Source organism: Physella acuta, unplaced genomic scaffold (assembly GCF_028476545.2).
Source record: "Physella acuta isolate Inbredline_101_S28 unplaced genomic scaffold, ASM2847654v3 ptg000502l, whole genome shotgun sequence".
Classification (NCBI taxonomy): Eukaryota; Metazoa; Mollusca; class Gastropoda; family Physidae; genus Physella; species Physella acuta.
In genome coordinates this window covers 428,574-446,498 of record NW_026732021.1, presented here as the reverse complement: position 1 = coordinate 446,498, position 17,925 = coordinate 428,574, and the positions used below count along the sequence as shown (strand labels likewise).

General features: G+C 37.4%; 1 protein-coding gene across 4 annotated transcripts in view; it reads left to right on the top strand.

Annotated features, from left to right (window-relative positions):
- The window catches only part of LOC131944677 (cAMP-dependent protein kinase type II regulatory subunit), a 41,946-nt gene extending 24,875 nt beyond the window's left edge, over window positions 1-17,071 (top strand). For 3 of the 4 annotated variants that reach the window (XM_059305458.1, XM_059305457.1, XM_059305455.1), the window contains 6 exons: window positions 53-154; window positions 10,872-10,946; window positions 11,329-11,394; window positions 14,747-14,810; window positions 14,945-15,013; window positions 15,650-17,071. In XM_059305458.1, the coding sequence (XP_059161441.1) occupies window positions 53-154; window positions 10,872-10,946; window positions 11,329-11,394; window positions 14,747-14,810; window positions 14,945-15,013; window positions 15,650-15,780 (507 nt within the window). In that variant the 3' untranslated portion in view covers window positions 15,781-17,071. Of the gene's footprint in view, window positions 1-52; window positions 155-10,871; window positions 10,947-11,328; window positions 11,395-11,820; window positions 12,988-14,746; window positions 14,811-14,944; window positions 15,014-15,649 lie in introns of those variants that run through there. The other variant, XM_059305456.1, reaches the window with a different exon arrangement.
- The last annotated feature ends 854 nt before the right edge of the window (window positions 17,072-17,925 follow it).

The window sequence follows — 17,925 nt, the reverse complement described above, 5'->3', positions numbered from 1 at the left end:
CAGAAAATCTGTTTTTATTAGGATAATAACAATTTTTTAATTTGATCACCAGGATAGGCAAACGTTTCGAAGGATTGTATTGAAAACAGCTTTCAACAAGAGGAAAAGATATGAGAAGTTGATCGAAGGCTGTGTTATGCTAAAAACACTTGATGTAAGTAGATAATTGTTGAGTAGCTCACTGCATGCAATATTTGACACGTCACTTTGGTCATTGAATTCATGTACTTTTCTTCATTATTTCCTTCTTTTTCAGTACAGTCAATTTCGTTTGTTTCTCTGGTTTTTAACATCTCAAGCATGCCAGTAATTAGTTCTGTTGATTCCTGTTTAAATTTCACGCATTTTTTGTTTTGTTGCAAGAAAGTATAACCACATCAAATAACCCAGTTTGAAACTTTCAATCCTTCACTGTAGATAAACTAAAATAGAGTCATTGCATCTCTCCTAATTCCTTAAAGCCCTGAAGAAAGGATTCTCCCATGTTTAAAAAAACATCTTGAAATTATTTCTGTTAATGATAGCATTATTTTCTCAGCAACCTTGAGACAAGCTTGAGAAATTTTTTTCTCTAAATCTTTCTTGAGCTGAATCAATTTCTAGCATTTATTGTTGACATGGCATCATGGCATTGTCCTGATTGAGCTGACTCAGCTGTGCTGAAACTTCCACCTCATGTACACACTGAACCTCTGCAGTTAGTGCTAGTAAAGAAGTGTATGTCAACAATTCATTTATTCTTACAAAAACTCCTCTGCAAACTGCTTTAGAAAAGATATGGAAGCTAGAATAACATTATGGAAATGTTAATTTGCTTCTTAACCTAAAAATAACTTTAAAAGGCCATTTCTTCCCCCCCCCCCCCCCCCCCCCTTTACTCTCCAACTATTATTTTGGATGAATTGCCCCCATGTTTACGCTGTTAATGTTTGGGTTTGGTAGGGGATACTTAGCTTATATTTTTTTATAAATGACTGAGTTCTGTTTAGATTTTGTTTGAGGCTGACATATTTTTGGGCCATGATTTATATCTGTTACCAGCAATGTATGAAAACCAGACATTGTATAGAATGCCTAGGCAATGAATACAATCCCTGTCGTTTTTAGGCAAAGTATGAACTATTGGTGTTATGTATTTTTCATAGGCATTACTTAAAATGCCTAGGTTTATAATAGAACGCCAAGAACGGCTCATGCAAAGTGGTGTGAAATGACCAGGTTGCAAAAGTCTTTAACCCATATTCTGCTAGCGTCCCACTTATGGGACGCTTGTAAAAAAAATTGCTAAAATTTATTAAAAACTAGTTAAAACACAAATTATGTTTCATTGTATTTGAAAATGGCTAGACTATTGAATTTGTGTGTGTTTTGTGAAAAAAATTAATTTAGAAAAATGTTATAGTGCCGGATTTGCAGGACTTGTCAAAATGGCGGAAAAAAGAAAACATGCGAACAGGAAAATGCATATCTTCTAAAATATTAACATTTTAAGTGCAAAATACATTTGAAACTTGTAGCAGTACCATATTTCTATCTGATAAAAATTTAAGAATAACAATTTTTTTTTGCTGCTTCGTTATATCAAGTGTACAACAAGCGTCCCATAAGTGGGACGCTAGCAACGAATGGCCCCATGTAGATTGTTACACAAACGTCACATTTATTGGACACTAGCGAGAATCACAGATGCAAATGTTTATGTTTAATGGTTATTTATGGTGAAACAATTGTTGACTTTGTTAACTGTTGACTTTGGGGTGTTAAGTAGTATTTATAGATATTTAATTATGACCTTGACCTATATTTATGCAGATTGTTACACAAACGTCACATTTATTGGACACTAGCGAGAAACACAGATGCAAATGTTTATGTTTAATGGTTATTTATGGTGAAACAATTGTTGACTTTGTTAACTGTTGACTTTGGGGTGTTAAGTAGTATTTATAGATATTTAATTATGACCTTGACCTATAATTATGCAGATTGTTACACAAACGTCACATTTTTTGGACACTAGCGAGAAACACAGAAGCAAATATTTATGTTAAATGGTTATTTATGGTGAAAAAATTGTTGACTTTGTTAACTGCTGACCTTGGGGTGTTAAGTAGTATTTATAGATATTTAATTATGACCTTGAGCTATATTTTCTTATATTATTGTCTTTAAAAATTGCAAATATTGAAAAACTTACATTTTATTTTTAAGTTTTCAGATTTACACTTACTGAAGAATTTAATACCATTGAATACAAACTAATTTAGTATTGCTGTAAATTTACTAGCGCGTGATATTAAAATTATAACAAACCAGAATAATAACTATGGCAACGATTTAGGTGAAATGATTCAGTCATTGGGGTTGGTTAACTCTCTTCATATAAGAGAGCTTAAGCTACATATAGCAGAAATGTGAATTAGCTGTGTACAGTTGTCATCCCCCAATAATATTCCCCTCCAAAGGTTCCCGATACTAGTTTTACTTTGTTAACTTTTTAAGGAGATTCCTGGTGTTAGATTGGGAGCCGTTCACATAGTGAGGTGCATACATGGATGAGAGCCATGAACACTCAATACAAGCCCCCCGAGACGGATCCGTGCCCTAGAAATAAGATGTCTGATGTCCTAATGTACGCCTGTGAGGGGGGGAGGGGGGTAATAGAGAGGGTAACAAAAGAGAAGATGGCTGGATGACATCTGGGACTGGACCGGATCATCTCTTGCAACTTCACTGAGGGCAGAGTTTCTTTCGGGCATCATTTCGGAGGAGGGAGGGGGGGGGGGCTCTGTCCCCAGAACAAAATGGAATTTATATACAAAACAAACTTTTACCAATGTCCACCCTTTCCCTGAAATTTAAGTCCCCACCCCTGAAAATTTCAAGTACGCCCCCAAAAAATCAATTATTTATATTTAATTATATTACAGTTTCGATGAATAATAACAATATTTGTGATCATGTGTGTATAATTAGATGTACTAGTCACAGCTTTACTTATTTCCAAGTGTTTTTCACTTTGATGGATGCTAGATTGAAAGAAAACTAGACTTTTGAACATAATTTCTGCATTTTAGACCATGGTATGGCTAACCCAATTGATCATTTTCAGTATTTTTAGCTGTCCTAAACTATGTAATCATTGGTCTAACAATACAAAATCAGTATACAGCTTAATTTTCGTGTGATTAGCCATATTTCGTGATAAATGATTTTTTTTTTCAATAAATATACATGGGGCCGTTCGTTGCTAGCGTCCCATTTATGGGACGTTTTTTAAAAAATCGATATTTAAAAAAGTATTGATTTTTAAAAAAAATCCATAGTCATTCCTTCATTCAGTGCCCAAAAGCTAAACCATATCAAAAAATTATAAAAATTTGAGACCTTGGGATAATATGGGTTAAATAACAAACAGTAAAGAAATGGAAGAAAAAATACAAAATGAATTACAAAAAAATCTCCAGCTCTAACCCTAACCCCATACCTAACTCTAGACCTAACCCTAGACTTAACCATAACCCAATCCCTAGTCCTGACCCTTAATGTTTTTCTATTATTCTCAACTCTACCTGTTTGTTGTTTGGTATTCTATAGAATGACTAGGAAATGCGTGAAATATTGATGTATTTCATACTGTGACGACATTTCAGGCATTATATACATTGCCTAGGTATTCTATAAAATGCCGGTTTTTACACTTTGTCGGTAACATATCTATTTGTAGAGATGTATCCCAGCACAAAAAATATGAAAAACGTAAGGGTATTTTTTGTTTGTAAGTTCGGGGGGGGGGGGGGGAGGGGGGATGAGACTTTGAGTGACGATGTGTGACAATAGAACGATGAAGGTTAAAAATGAGGTATTTGGTTAAGCTCTAGAAGCAATCGTGTAGTTTGTGTTTGAAAACTACATCTGTGTGACAATAGAACTATGAAGGTTAAAAATGAGGTATTTGGTTAAGCTCTAGAAGCAATCGTGTAGTTTGTGTTTGAAAACTACATCAGTGTTGGTTGACCTTACACAGGAGGGAAGTAACTGTGTACGTTTGTTGTGTATTAGCTTACAACTGGCCCATTGATAACACGAGTCAAATACTTGCTAGCCCGCTGAAGGTCTTATCTGCTCCACCATGTTTATCCCGTGTCATAAACATATTTTTTTCCCTGGGAGCTGTTGCATCACCAAAGTCCACGAAACTTGGTTTTAAGGGGTTTGCCGTCTTGTAGTATTTGAAAGGGAGTTAAAAGAAAAACTGAGGAAAAAATTCAGAAATGTCAACAGGGTATCACGGCCTCAAATACACGCCAAATAACGCCGGAATAGCATTGGGGACACGGCTCTCCCTGCACTGGATTTTTTTTTTACATTAAAACCGTTTATAAAGCCGGTAATTTAGCCGGGAACGGTTTATAATAGTGCTGAGAATAGGTTCATTTCCTCGCCCCCTCCCTCCCCCAGTGATGAAAACTGAAAGAATCTCTTTAGAAAGTCCTAGGACTGGCAGACATCGATTGAATTAGCTGGGAGGTAGATCATATTCCGAGTGTTTGAAAAAAAAGAGGCGAGTCAAAAAGATGAAGCGATTATGAGATGGAAGGTCTGCCTGACGTAATAGCGTTTTGTAATCTCTGTAAGATCTGAATGCGTAATGTTTGTTGTTCCTTCTCTTTGGGGACCGACTGATCAGAACTTTAAATAATAATCATTAAAAATGTTTTAAAAAACCCACGTTTTCTGATCGAACTAAAAAGTAGAAAATAAATGCTATACATCACAATAATGCAAGCGATCACTCTACTATAAGCGATGAAAAACGTGGGGCGCCGAAGTAAAAGTTATATTACTATCATTAGATAATACTATTGACTTTTATTAGGGAGCTTGTAGAGAGTCAACAGTATTAGAAACTGTAAGAAAATCACGGCGCCCCACGTTTTTTAAAAACTTTTTTAATGATTATTATTTTCTACTTTTTAGTCTTTGTCTGTTTGGTTGCATTAAAATATTGCTATCGATTTTATCTTTTCACTTTTTTTTTGGGTAAACGAAGACAACTCGTAAAAAGACAGCTCGTAAAAAACACGTTGTGTGAATACGTTACTGACTAGAACACATAGATTTGAACCCGTGTCGAGTGGGATAGCAATCGTGTGCCCAACCACTCGACCATATCGTCTCCCCCATACTGGCTACCAGTTGTTACGGTTGTTTGTACACAAACACCGCGTGAACACTACTCAGTAAGCAAAGAGGGAGAGTACCGAACCTTGTTTTCATCAAATTACAGTTACTGGGTGATGTCCCTTTTTCCCCACGTTTTTACTACAATTATATAGCGGTCTAAAATGCTCAATAAAATGTTTCCATGGATCAATTTAGTAATAATAACAATTGAATATTCTATTGTCATCCAAAACAAAGCTTCCCTGAAAATTTCAGCGCGCTAGCTAACTGGGAAGTGCCAGAAATTTCGATCGCAAGATTTGATCGGAAAAACAGAGACGAAAGCAAGTTAAAGAAAACGTGGGAAAAATGATTCAATCCTTGTATGTGATGTTACTGTTGCGTCACATACTGATGGCTCGTGAGTCAATCCCTCCCTAACAGAGGCGTCACATACTGATGGCTCGTGAGTCAATCCCTCCCTAACAGAGGCGTCACATACTGATGGCTCGTGAGTCAATCCCTCCCTAACAGAGGCGTCACATACTGATGGCTCGTGAGTCAATCCCTCCCTAACAGGCGTCACATACTGATGGCTCGTGAATCAATGCCCCCCTAACAGAGGCGTCACATACTGATGGCTCGTGAGTCAATCCCTCCCTAACAGAGGCGTTACATACTGATGGTTCGTGAGTCAATCCCTCCCTAACAGAGGCGTCACATACTGATGACTCGTGAGTCAATCCCTCCCTAACAGAGGCGTCACATACTGATGGCTCGTGAGTCTATCCCTCCCTAACAGAGGCGTCACATACTGATGGCTCGTGAGTATATCCCTCCCTAACAGGCGTCACATACTGCTGGCTCGTGTCGTGAGTCAATCCCTCCCTAACAGGCGTCACATACTGATGGCTCGTGAGTCAATCCCTCCCTAACAGAGGCGTTACATACTGATGGTTCGTGAGTCAATCCCTCCCTAACAGAGGCGTCACATACTGATGACTCGTGAGTCAATCCCTCCCTAACAGAGGCGTCACATACTGATGGCTCGTGAGTCTATCCCTCCCTAACAGAGGCGTCACATACTGATGGCTCGTGAGTATATCCCTCCCTAACAGGCGTCACATACTGCTGGCTCGTGTCGTGAGTCAATCCCTCCCTAACAGGCGTCACATACTGATGGCTCGTGAGTCAATCCCTCCCTAACAGAGGCGTTACATACTGATGGTTCGTGAGTCAATCCCTCTTTAACAGAGGCCTCACATACTGATGGCTCGTGAGTCAATCCCTTCCTAACAGAGGCCTCACATACTGATGGCTCGTGAGTCAATCCCTCCCTAACAGAGGCGTCACATACTGATGGCCCGTGAGTCAATCCCTCCCTAACAGAGGCGTCACATACTGATGGCTCGTGAGTCAATCCCTCCCTAACAGAGGCGTCACATACTTGGGGTTTACAACTTTCCTTGATTCAATCCTTCCACGGCAAGCGTTAGGGTTAATTTCTCTCACTTCTCTCTAAAAATGACTCGCATTTGTTGTGACTAGCCAACTTCCCTAGACTTATCCACGTCCATAGGTTAACCCACTTCCATAGACTAATTAACTTCACTACGCTAACCCACGCCCATAGGCTAATTAACTTCCTTAGGCTAATTAACTTCCCTTGGCTAACTTACGTCCGTAGGCTGATTTACTTCCCAAGGCTAACCCACATACATAGGCTAATTAACTGCCCTATGCTAACCCATGTCCATAGGTTAATTAACTGCCCAAGGCTAACCCATGTCCATAGGCTAATTAACTTCACTAGGCTAACCCATGTCCATAGGCTAATTAACTGCCCTATGCTAACCCATGTCCATAGGTTAATTAACTGCCCTAGGCTAACCCATGTCCATAGGTTAATTAACTGCCCTAGGCTAACCCATGTCCATAGGCTAATTAACTGCCCTAGGCTAACCCATGTCCATAGGCTAATTAACTGCCCTAGGCTAACCCATGGCCATAGGCTAATTAACTGCCCTAGGCTAACCCATGTCCATAGGCTAATTAACTGCCCTAGGCTAACCCATGTCCATAGGCTAATTAACTGCCCTAGGCTAACCCATGTCCATAGGCTAATTAACTGCCCTAGGCTAACCCATGTCTATAGGCTAATTAACTGCCCTAGGCTAACCCATGTCCATAGGCTAATTAACTGCCCTAGGCTAAACCATGTCCATAGGCTAATTAACTACCCTGGACTAAACAACTTCTGTAAACCAGACCGCGAACAAAATAGTGAGTAAAGTCTCCCATAGACACTGGTTGAACGTAGAAGATGAACACTACAGCTGCTGCGGACGATCTTTTTAGTTCTTTCAACACGCTGTTGCCAAGGAAAAAATGGTTGACCGCTTTACTTAATCCTTCATTATCCTGAAACTGTGGATCCAGCGCTTAGTTTGTCCACTCGTTCCCTCTTGGGAGGCGTTTCGGTGTTGACTGTTCTATACACATTGGGGAGTTAACGTTGGTCTAAGGTTAACTTGCCGTGTTCTCTACACATTGGGGAGTTAACGTTGGTCTAAGGTTAACTTGCCGTGTTCTATACACATTGGGGAGTTAACGTTGGTCTAAGGTTAACTTGCCGTGTTCTATACACATTGGGGAGTTAACGTTGGTCTAAGGTTAACTTGCCGTGTTCTATACACATTGGGGAGTTAACGTTGGTCTAAGGTTAACTTGCCGTGTTCTATACACATTGGGGAGTTAACGTTGGTCTAAGGTTAACTTGCCGTGTTCTATACACATTGGGGAGTTAACGTTGGTCTAAGGTTAACTTGCCGTGTTCTATACACATTGGGGAGTTAACGTTGGTCTAAGGTTAACTTGCCGTGTTCTATACACATTGGGGAGTTAACGTTGGTCTATGGTTAACTTGCCGTGTTCTATACACATTGGGGAGTTAACGTTGGTCTAAGGTTAACTTGCCGTGTTCTATACACATTGGGGAGTTAACGTTGGTCTAAGGTTAACTTGCCGTGTTCATAGGGGAACATGGTAAAAACGAGGGTAATCAGAAACAGCTTGTTGCATTTCTTTTTATCCATCAGCGAGTGTTCAAGTATTGTTTGCAAAATTGTATTTCTTCTTACTAGCTGTTCTAGTCTAGTAGCAATCTAGTTTGTTGAAGCTAGTGAATGGTTGCAGTGGCCAATAGGTCTATCAGGTAAAAGAAATTTGCTGTCAACTTTGAACCAATCTGGCGAGCCTGCGTGCGTCACGTGGCATGGCCACGGGGCTTGCTTTACAAATCTCGCTTAATGTCATCTCTTTAGGTCAAGGTCATTGTTGGGGACGAGCTGTTATATATCGACAGCATCCTTCTCTGTCCCGTCCAATCAAATAGCCATCCATTCTAGACTCAGATCAACATGTTTGTACATTTAGCAGCTTTATTGTCTGTAGAACATTTCTACGTAACGCATGAAAAATAAAAACATTTTCTTTATGTCGAGTTTACATGACAAATACCATGGTTATACAATATCCCGAGAGATAAGAATGTAGATCTCGACAGTTTAGAGGATTTGTACCTTCAACTTTCTCCTAGATTGTTGGATAAAAAATAATTTAAAACGCTGTGCGCCTCATTCAAAATAACCGGGGTTTACTTAAGCGAGAAAACTAAAATACTAGGAAATAGCTAGAGAGGCTTCAGCAGCTTTCCATCAAATATGTGGAGTTGATTGGATGTCGTGTTCTTGACATCAAACCCATAGCTATGTTTCGATGATGTTGGTAAACATTTGAAACAGCTGTCCACAGCATAGAAACAAACGGGCTTGGCCTTACATGACACCGTGGTTACCCACATGTGGTTATAGACCAGTGGCGTAGCGAGGTCGGGTGTCACCCGGTGCGGCACTTAATGGTGTCACCCCCCCCCCCCCCAGAGGCATAGAGACCCTTCCCAGTGACAAACTTTCAAATTTTCGATTTGCACCCCCCCTCAAACTTTCGATTTGCACCCCCCACCTCGAGTTTTCGATTTGCACCTCCCCCCTCAAACTTTCGATTTGCACCCCCCCCCCCTCGAGTTTTCGATTTGCACCCCCCCCCCCCCCCCTCAAACTTTCGATTTGCACCCCCCTCGAGTTTTTCTCTATGTATTTTGCTATTTTTTGCCTTGGTGTCAACCCCCTAAATGGTGTCACCCGGTGCGGTCCGCACCCCCGCCCCCCCTCGCTACGCCCCTGTTATAGACACATACGATCACGGTCTGTCGTATTCTACAGCTGCAAGTAGATGTAGCTCACTATACAGATGAAAGTAGATGTAGCTCATTTTACGACTGAAAGCATATATAGCTCACTTTAGAGATGCAAGTAGATGTAGTTCACTATACAGATGAAAGTAGATGTAGCTCATTTTACGACTGAAAGCATATATAGCTCACTTTAGAGATGCAAGTAGATGTAGTTCACTTTACAACTGAAAGTAGATATACCTTACTTAGACTTATTTCAAGTTCATCTTGCATCAAAAACACCAAGACGATTCAACTGAAATAATGGCTTTCTTCACCTTTTTAAAAATCAATTTATTGGTGTAAAAAATTGGGTTGAACAATATTTTTAGTCTATTTTAAGATAATGACTGCTAATTATCATCGTTATCGGTATATTCGAGAAGGAAGAGGGAAGAAAGTCGAAATGTTGGAGGCCGCGCCATTGTCCCCCGAATCAATGCGTCCGTCTTCCCGCTGTGTTGTGACGCACATTCATTAGGTCCCACTTGATTCGCTCCCCTCTCGCCTCCCACCACTTTGATTTCGATCATTTGGCGTTTTGTTTCAGCCTCTTGTACTATCTGGTCTCGTTTTCCTCCAGGGAATGGGGCGTTAGGAGCGCTAGAAGCTAACATGAGGTCGGCTCAGGTCGTCGGCTGACTGGCCAGCAATCAGCACGCGTCGGCGGAGATCGCGGTTCAGATGTGTCGGGGCTACACACATCTCGGCTGGTGTGTGTTGGGACTGTGTTATAAAGCAACAACGGTCACAGTTCAGATGTGTCGGGGGGGGGGGGGGTGGTGGTGTACATAATCACTATTTCAGCCCCAGTAGCTAAAACATGGACTTGACACTCTCAGTCCCTGTAGCTAAAACATGGACTTGACACTCTCAGTCCCTGTAGTTAATACATGGACTTGACACTCTCAGTCCCTGTAGTTAAAACATGGACTTGACACTCTCAGTCCCTGTAGTTAAAACATGGACTTGACACTCTCAGTCCCTGTAGTTAATACATGGACTTGACACTCTCAGTCCCTGTAGTTAATACATGGACTTGACACTCTCAGTCCCTGTAGTTAATACATGGACTTGACACTCTCAGTCCCTGTTGTTAAAACATGGATGTAACCCACTCTCAGTCCCTGTATGTAAAACATGGACCTGACACTCTCAGTCCCTGTAGCTAAAACATTGACTGTACACACTCTCAGTCCCTGTAGCTAAAACATGGATTGTTCTCTATCCCAGTGGCTATCAAACAAATAAAAGGATAATTGAATATGGTATATATCATTTGCACAGTAAAAACCCTTCAATTCCTGTATACTTATCACCATTGCTCTTGAAAGTTATTCTTTAAACTTGAAATTTAGCACCTTGTTTCCTATTGAGTAAAACTACTAATGAGCACCATTTCCCATTGCAGATGTATGAACGTATGAATGTGTGTGATGCTCTGACTTCCCAGCAGTTCTCTGATGGCGAGAGGATCATTAATCAGGTAAACAAATGGCACCATGATGTTGCTGTGTCCTGCCTTCATTAGAGGCCACCAGGAGGACACATCTTGTGTAGAAAAGTTCTTTTATTTCATCTAGCAACAGCATTTATTCTTTATGTCTGAGGTTAGGCTAGCAACACATGCACACTTAGTTATGTAGGATAAAATACAGATAACAAGATTTTAGGGTGAACTAACAACTACACATACAGTCTTGGCCATATAAAGAAGTATAGTTCACTAGATGACAAATGTAGCCACCTTGTTTAGTGGTATGTTATTTTGTTACCATTGCAATAAATCAAATGTTTACCTGACTTTATGCTGTAGCTCAATTTGCTGTGTTGACCAGTGCTGATGTTCTTGGTGGTTATTTCCACAGGGGGATAAAGCTGATTGCATGTATTTTGTGGAGGAAGGTCAAGTCAGAATTGCCATGCTCAATAAGGTAAGAAAGGTCAAGGCTGTTCTCTGCCCTGTGACCTCACTATTGTGCTGTAACAAAGTGCATGTCTTTTCAATGATTGTTGTAAACCAAACGAGGTGATAGCTTATCTTTACTGTACACAGTTTGACAGACCCCACTTAGCTATATCACATCTTTAAAAAAACATCTACTTGAAAATATACTTTATCAAATAATGATTCAGTATTTCTAAACCACATCATCTGTTACAGAAATTAAAAATAAATACATAAGTTTATTCCAAAACTACTTTTTTAATGATACAGGCCTACAACAAACTTTTTATCATTGAATTTTTTATTTGATGTCCTACTATATGTTTTTACCGCAATATCACTTGACTAGTTTTGTAAAGACAAATTTTATAATTTGCTATTAAACAAAGCTTTCTTTGTTGTATTATTTTAGCTAAACATGCAAAAGAAACTATTATCCTTCAACCTGTGTGCCAATAGGCTCTGGCACTCAGTCATGTCTAAAGTTAGCAACATTCTGCTAATCATGACTGCAGATTTCCCCAAGAAAGGTCTGTCGTTGATATGGCTAGAAACAAGACAATTTAGCATTTCTTGAGTTTCATCGGGGTGAGCTGTTGGTTACATTTCTAGATTCTTCACCTGGTATAAAAGGTTTTGGATTCATTTCTAGATTTCCACTTGATTATAAATATTTTTTAATTCATTTCTAGATTTCCACTTGGTATAAATATTCTTGGATTCATCTCTAGATTTCCACTTGGGATACATGTTTTTTAAAAATATATCTCTAGATTTCCACTTGGGATACATGTTTTTTTAAAATATATCTCTAGATTTCCACTTGGGATACATGTTTTTTAAAAATATATCTCTAGATTTACACTTGGGATACATGTTTTAAAAAAATACATTTTGAGATTTTCTTTGGCACACTCAGGTTTACACTTTGAATGAAAGCTATTAGTAATTACTCATAATATTTTTGTTTGTGTTATTCCGAACTATTTCTTTTTTGTACCTCTTTAAGTAAAATGTAGTGTTCCATTTATTGGTTATTCCACTGTTTGTAGGCCCACCAACAAATTAGTTTGTTTCCCCCAAGTGACATGGATTTGTTCTGATCCAATCATTGAACACTGAATACTTGATTTGAGTTTTTTTTTAAATGGTTTAAATAAACATGTTATTGTAATTGTTCTATACTCAAGTTAATGACAGTTTATTCTTAAGCTCTGTGCATTGTTTTTTGGCTATTGAACTATCCCCTAATCCTGCTGCTTGCATATTTTAACAATTCTTCTCCCTTTAAAGTAATGAATGGATGAAATCCAACCCTCCCACACACATTGTGAACTAAGGACATGCTGTTAGAAAAAAGAACAACAAATCTGTTTTTAGTCTGTGGAAATGTATCTATTTATTTGACCTGTAATTTTAATTGACCTTTGTATTTGCTTACACTGTCATACTGGCACCATTTAGCAAACTTTTTTTAGTAGCACTGACAACTTTTAAAATGAACACTATTTATCATAATTTATGCCTATTGGACAAACGCTTTTCTTGCTATATTACCTTTTGAGTAAAGAAATTTCAAATCTCTTGTTTCAGAACAAAGGGGTAAGATCATGAATTGGAGTTGAATTTTCGTTCAATTTTTATTTTCCTGTTATTGTGTTAAAATTACACATAATAATTTTAATATACTTATTTGTAAAAAAAAAAATGGTTTTGTAAAACTGTTTGTCCATTGGATGCTGATAATATTTCACATTATTGTTTTAGTTGTGATGTAATTTCCTATCTTTCTATTTCAGGGCAAAGGGGTAAGATTATTAATAGAGTTGATATTTTTTTTTGTTTGCCTATTTTTGCATTCTGTTTTTCTATTTGAGTTTGCTTTTTAGTAGATTCTGAGACAGTACTATAGTGGAATGTTTAGGGTAGGTCTGTGAAAATAATCTGAGTGCTTGCTGTGATACAACAATGATACAATTAGCACCAGAGAATGTTAGTCTGGACTGTGAGGATAATCTTTGAGTGATTGAGATACAACAATGATACAATTAGCACCAGAGAATGTTAGTCTGGACTGTGAGGATAATCTTTGAGTGATTGAGATACAACAATGATACAATTAGCACCAGAGAATGTTAGTCTGGACTGTGAGGATAATCTTTGAGTGATTGAGATACAACAATGATACAATTAGCACCAGAGAATGTCTGGACTGTGAGGATAATCTTAGAGTGCTTATTGTGTGATCTGATACAACAATGATACAATTAGCACCAGAGAATGTCTGGACTGTGAGGATAATCTTTGAGTGCTTGTTGTGTGATCTGATACAACAATGATACAATTAGCACCAGAGAATGTTAGTCTGGACTGTGAGGATAATCTTAGTGCTTGCTGTGTGATCTGATACAACAATGATACAATTAGCACCAGAGAATGTTAGTCTGGACTGTGAGGATAATCTTAGTGCTTGCTGTGTGATCTGATACAACAATGATACAATTAGCACCAGAGAATGTCTGGACTGTGAGGATAACCAACTAGAGATGTGTGTTTGTGTGTATGTTAGTAGCAGCAGTGAATGTTAGTCTAGTTTCTCTAAACACATTCTTATCTTATTCAAACAACTGAAATGTTGCATGTTGACAGCAATCACTCTTTTATAAATGAAGTTCATATATTTGAAATGCTACAATATCAGTTTCTTGATGTAATGCTAGCCTCTTGATTGATTGCATTAGACATGATCCACTACTAATGGGAAAATATTTACCCTATGTTTGAAATCTTTCATATTTTTTTTGTTCTAGATTTCTTTTTTCAGTTCTAACTATTAGCCACACTAACAGTTATCATAATACACATTATTTTTGCTTTTAGTTTAGCAGCTCCAGTAATAAGTTAACCATTTATCTTATTTTAATTTGTATTAAAGTGAAAGCAGATTTAATTAGGGAAAAAGCATCATGGGAAATTCAATAACGACTTATCTATTTATTTATATTTTAGTTATAACTTATGAACTATATACTTTGCGATTTCATCCATGCCTGACTATGTGTCAGCAATCGTGAGCATATCTCAGTTCCGTGAACTTAGTCAGGGCATATATGTTTAGCTAGCCAGTGAAGTTTTCTATACATCTTTACAGCTAGTGTGCTAGACTAACTTTAGACCTAGACATTGGGAGATTCCAGTTAATTTCAGTTACAACACACTCTTGTCATTAATTGTAATCTAGTTTTCACATTGTTTGAGTAAGGTAGAAAAGATTAACCAAGTCATTCAAATAATACTAATGTGCGTATCATGGATGAAAAAATTTGTTTCAACCTCAGGCTGATCCATCTGCTACAGAAGAAATTGAAATCAACAAACTAGGCCCTGGAGGATATTTTGGAGGTATGAAAAATACATCACATTTTAAATTCTGACAATCAGTTGGATGATTCACTATCAATGTTTGACCGTTGCAAGATTTCCAAGCTATAAATAATTTTATCCTTCATGAATGCATGTGTTTTTTGTATTTTCAGAATTGGCATTGGTGACTAATAAGCCTCGTGCAGCCTCTGTATATGCCATTGGAACTGTGAAGTGTGCAGGTAAACATTTCCTTTACTTTTCTATAATGCAGTCAGTTAGTGTTGGCTTCACTTGCTCTCTACTTACCTGCTTCCTTTATTTCCTAAAGACTTGCATAACTTAAGGTCAAATTAATTTTAAAATGTGTGCATCAAAACTATTACCAGGTCTTTTATTTAACATATATCCTTCTCCCATTTTTGTTGTTTTTCCATTGTCCTTTTGAAAGGAAGGAGGGGGGGTATATATCTGGATATCTAGTTTAATCTCAGGGTAGGACTGGTCATTAATAGCTATGGTGGTTAAAAAAGTTGTCCTCAGTTGTTATAAAATGTGCATGATCCCTAATGATCCTATCCATGAGGTGCTCTCACTTAATTAGGGAAAGTCCATCTTTTTAATTTCTAAACTCAACATATTGGCAATATTAAGTTATATAAAGTACGAAACAGATTTTTGATAATATAAATAATGTACTAATTTATAAACATTATCATTCATAAAATTTCTTATTGATACCAAATCATATTTCTAACATTCTATTTTTAGAAATGTTTGACATACTTTATACTTTGTCAGTTCCTACTTTATCAACATCATTACACAACTAAGCAGTAGGCCTAATTGAAATGAACTATCTTTTTTATGTTTGACAGTGTTGGATGTCCACGCATTTGAGCGACTAATGGGACCCTGTATGGACATCATGAAGAGAAATATAGATCACTATGAGACACAGTTAGTTTCCATATTTGGCAAGAAGACAAACATCACTGATTTGCGATGAAACTAGGAAATGATTTAGTATTCACTATAAAATAATGTAGTTCTATAAATAGAATAAGTTTGGGTAAGATTCCAAAGTTGTATAGCGAAAATGATCTTGTGAGAAAGTTTGGCAGTAAAAGATTGACATTGAAAGACATGCCTGTGTATTCTTCCCAATGACAGTCATTTTGTTTACAATGATATAATATATATGAATTTAAAACATCAGCTAGGGCAAAATACAATTTGTGAAAAATAGCACAATCTTGACCCAGGTACATTTGTCAATGCTCCACTTAATGTATTGAAGAGTATTGTAATACTAAAATGATGTGTTTTCTGTCTACCTCTGTCTTATTTGTTAGTCCCGTAAAATTGATTTCCCTCCAGTAGCACCAGCATGCTATTATTATTCCCTCCAGTCATACTAACAGTCATATTCCAAATATTCCCGTTCTTTTTTTTTTCAATATTATTTGTATAGTTATTTAAGATTCCATCCAATCAAATCAAAACTAGTCAGGTGTTTTGGCATTGGCAGGTTAGATCTCTTGAATGTAGTGGTCTTCCATTAGAGAAGCCATTTTTCTACTAGCAATCAATGACTGGACAGAAAAAAATTATTTCAAATTGGATGACCAAGCAGATTCTAGTAATGATGTATGTGTGTGATGACTTAATATTGTATGTTTCCAATTGCTCAAGCAATGGTTTCCACACCAGGTGTTTGCTCTGCTTTATGTTCCATGTGCTTGTATCTGTTGTCAACTCCCCTCCAAACATCAATGCTCAAGTATCATTTGATTGTGAATACCTAAAAAAAAATAAAGGCCTGATAATCTCAAAGCATGGAGAGAAAGATTTGAGTTGGATCCCATCTACTGACAACCACACTGCAGCATTAGACCACCATTGTGATTGGTGTAAGATAGTTTTGTTTGTTCCTTCATCACACAACACTGCATTTTCTCTATGTTTTCATTCAGGTCCAGGGTCACATGGTCATTATTCCACGCTAAGTTTATTTGATATGAGGAAGTAACAGTTAGGGCTGGATCTAGAATTTGAGTTGAAACCTTGTAAAACTCATTAGAGAAAATGCAGTGATCAGATATGCCACACTTTTTCTACTTTATTCAAATATCTGATTTTATGATTAGCTATTTTTTTAAGGCAAATTTTTGTTTCTTCTAATTTTGTTTGGCAAATTTGTTCAGCTTTATAGTCACGATGTAGCTGTTACTGGCGCAACCTGCACGTGGATTTATGTCTGACGTGGATGACTAACTAATAAATTGAAATTATTCAAATGTCTTGTCTTGTTCATGACTTGTTACAAAACCATCTGTGAATGTAGTGACAGACAGGCCACTAGATTTGATGGACTGTCATTAATAGTGTCATCTAAGACATGCTACCTGGGATTATTTTTCACCAGTATGCTATGATAGTATTGACCAATTAGTTACCACCTTAACATTAAAACTAAACACAATAAAGCTTTTTTCTTATGTTGTTTTTGAAACCATTTTTTAAAATTTGTTTGATTTTGCCCCATAAGTCCTAATTGGGTAGGTTGACATTATTGTAACAAATTAGAGTATGAAATAGCTAATGGGAATCTAGGGGTGGCTATCAGTATCAGATATTTTGATCCTCAATAAGCTAGGCTTATACCACAATATCAATACATTCAAGATATAACAACACCCCAACTTAATTTAAGAATATCAACTTTACGTATTTTTGACTTTGATGGGCTAATTACTTCTTTTAATAGTTTTAATTTGTATAAGTAATGTATTCGTGAGCATTGTATTAAGTCTCCTCATAGCTGAGTGACTCAAGCCATCATAATAAAACTGTGCTCTTTAATTAAAAAAAAAATCAATCTAATTTAAGAGTAGGCCTAGACTATTATTATGTTAGAAACAACACAAGTAAAAAAAAGAGATGAGTATGACAGTGAACCTGTGTCTTAGTCACCATATACTTTAAGCATAATTGCATGTGAAAATTTGAAAATTCCTTCCTTGAAAAGGTTAATGGATGTCTCTAAATTATTCCCCCCCCCCCCCCTCTTTAAAAACAATTCATGATACAAACTTTTCACCCTGCTTTTCTAAACCATTAAATACTCTTTCTGAGTGGAACTTTTATCCAA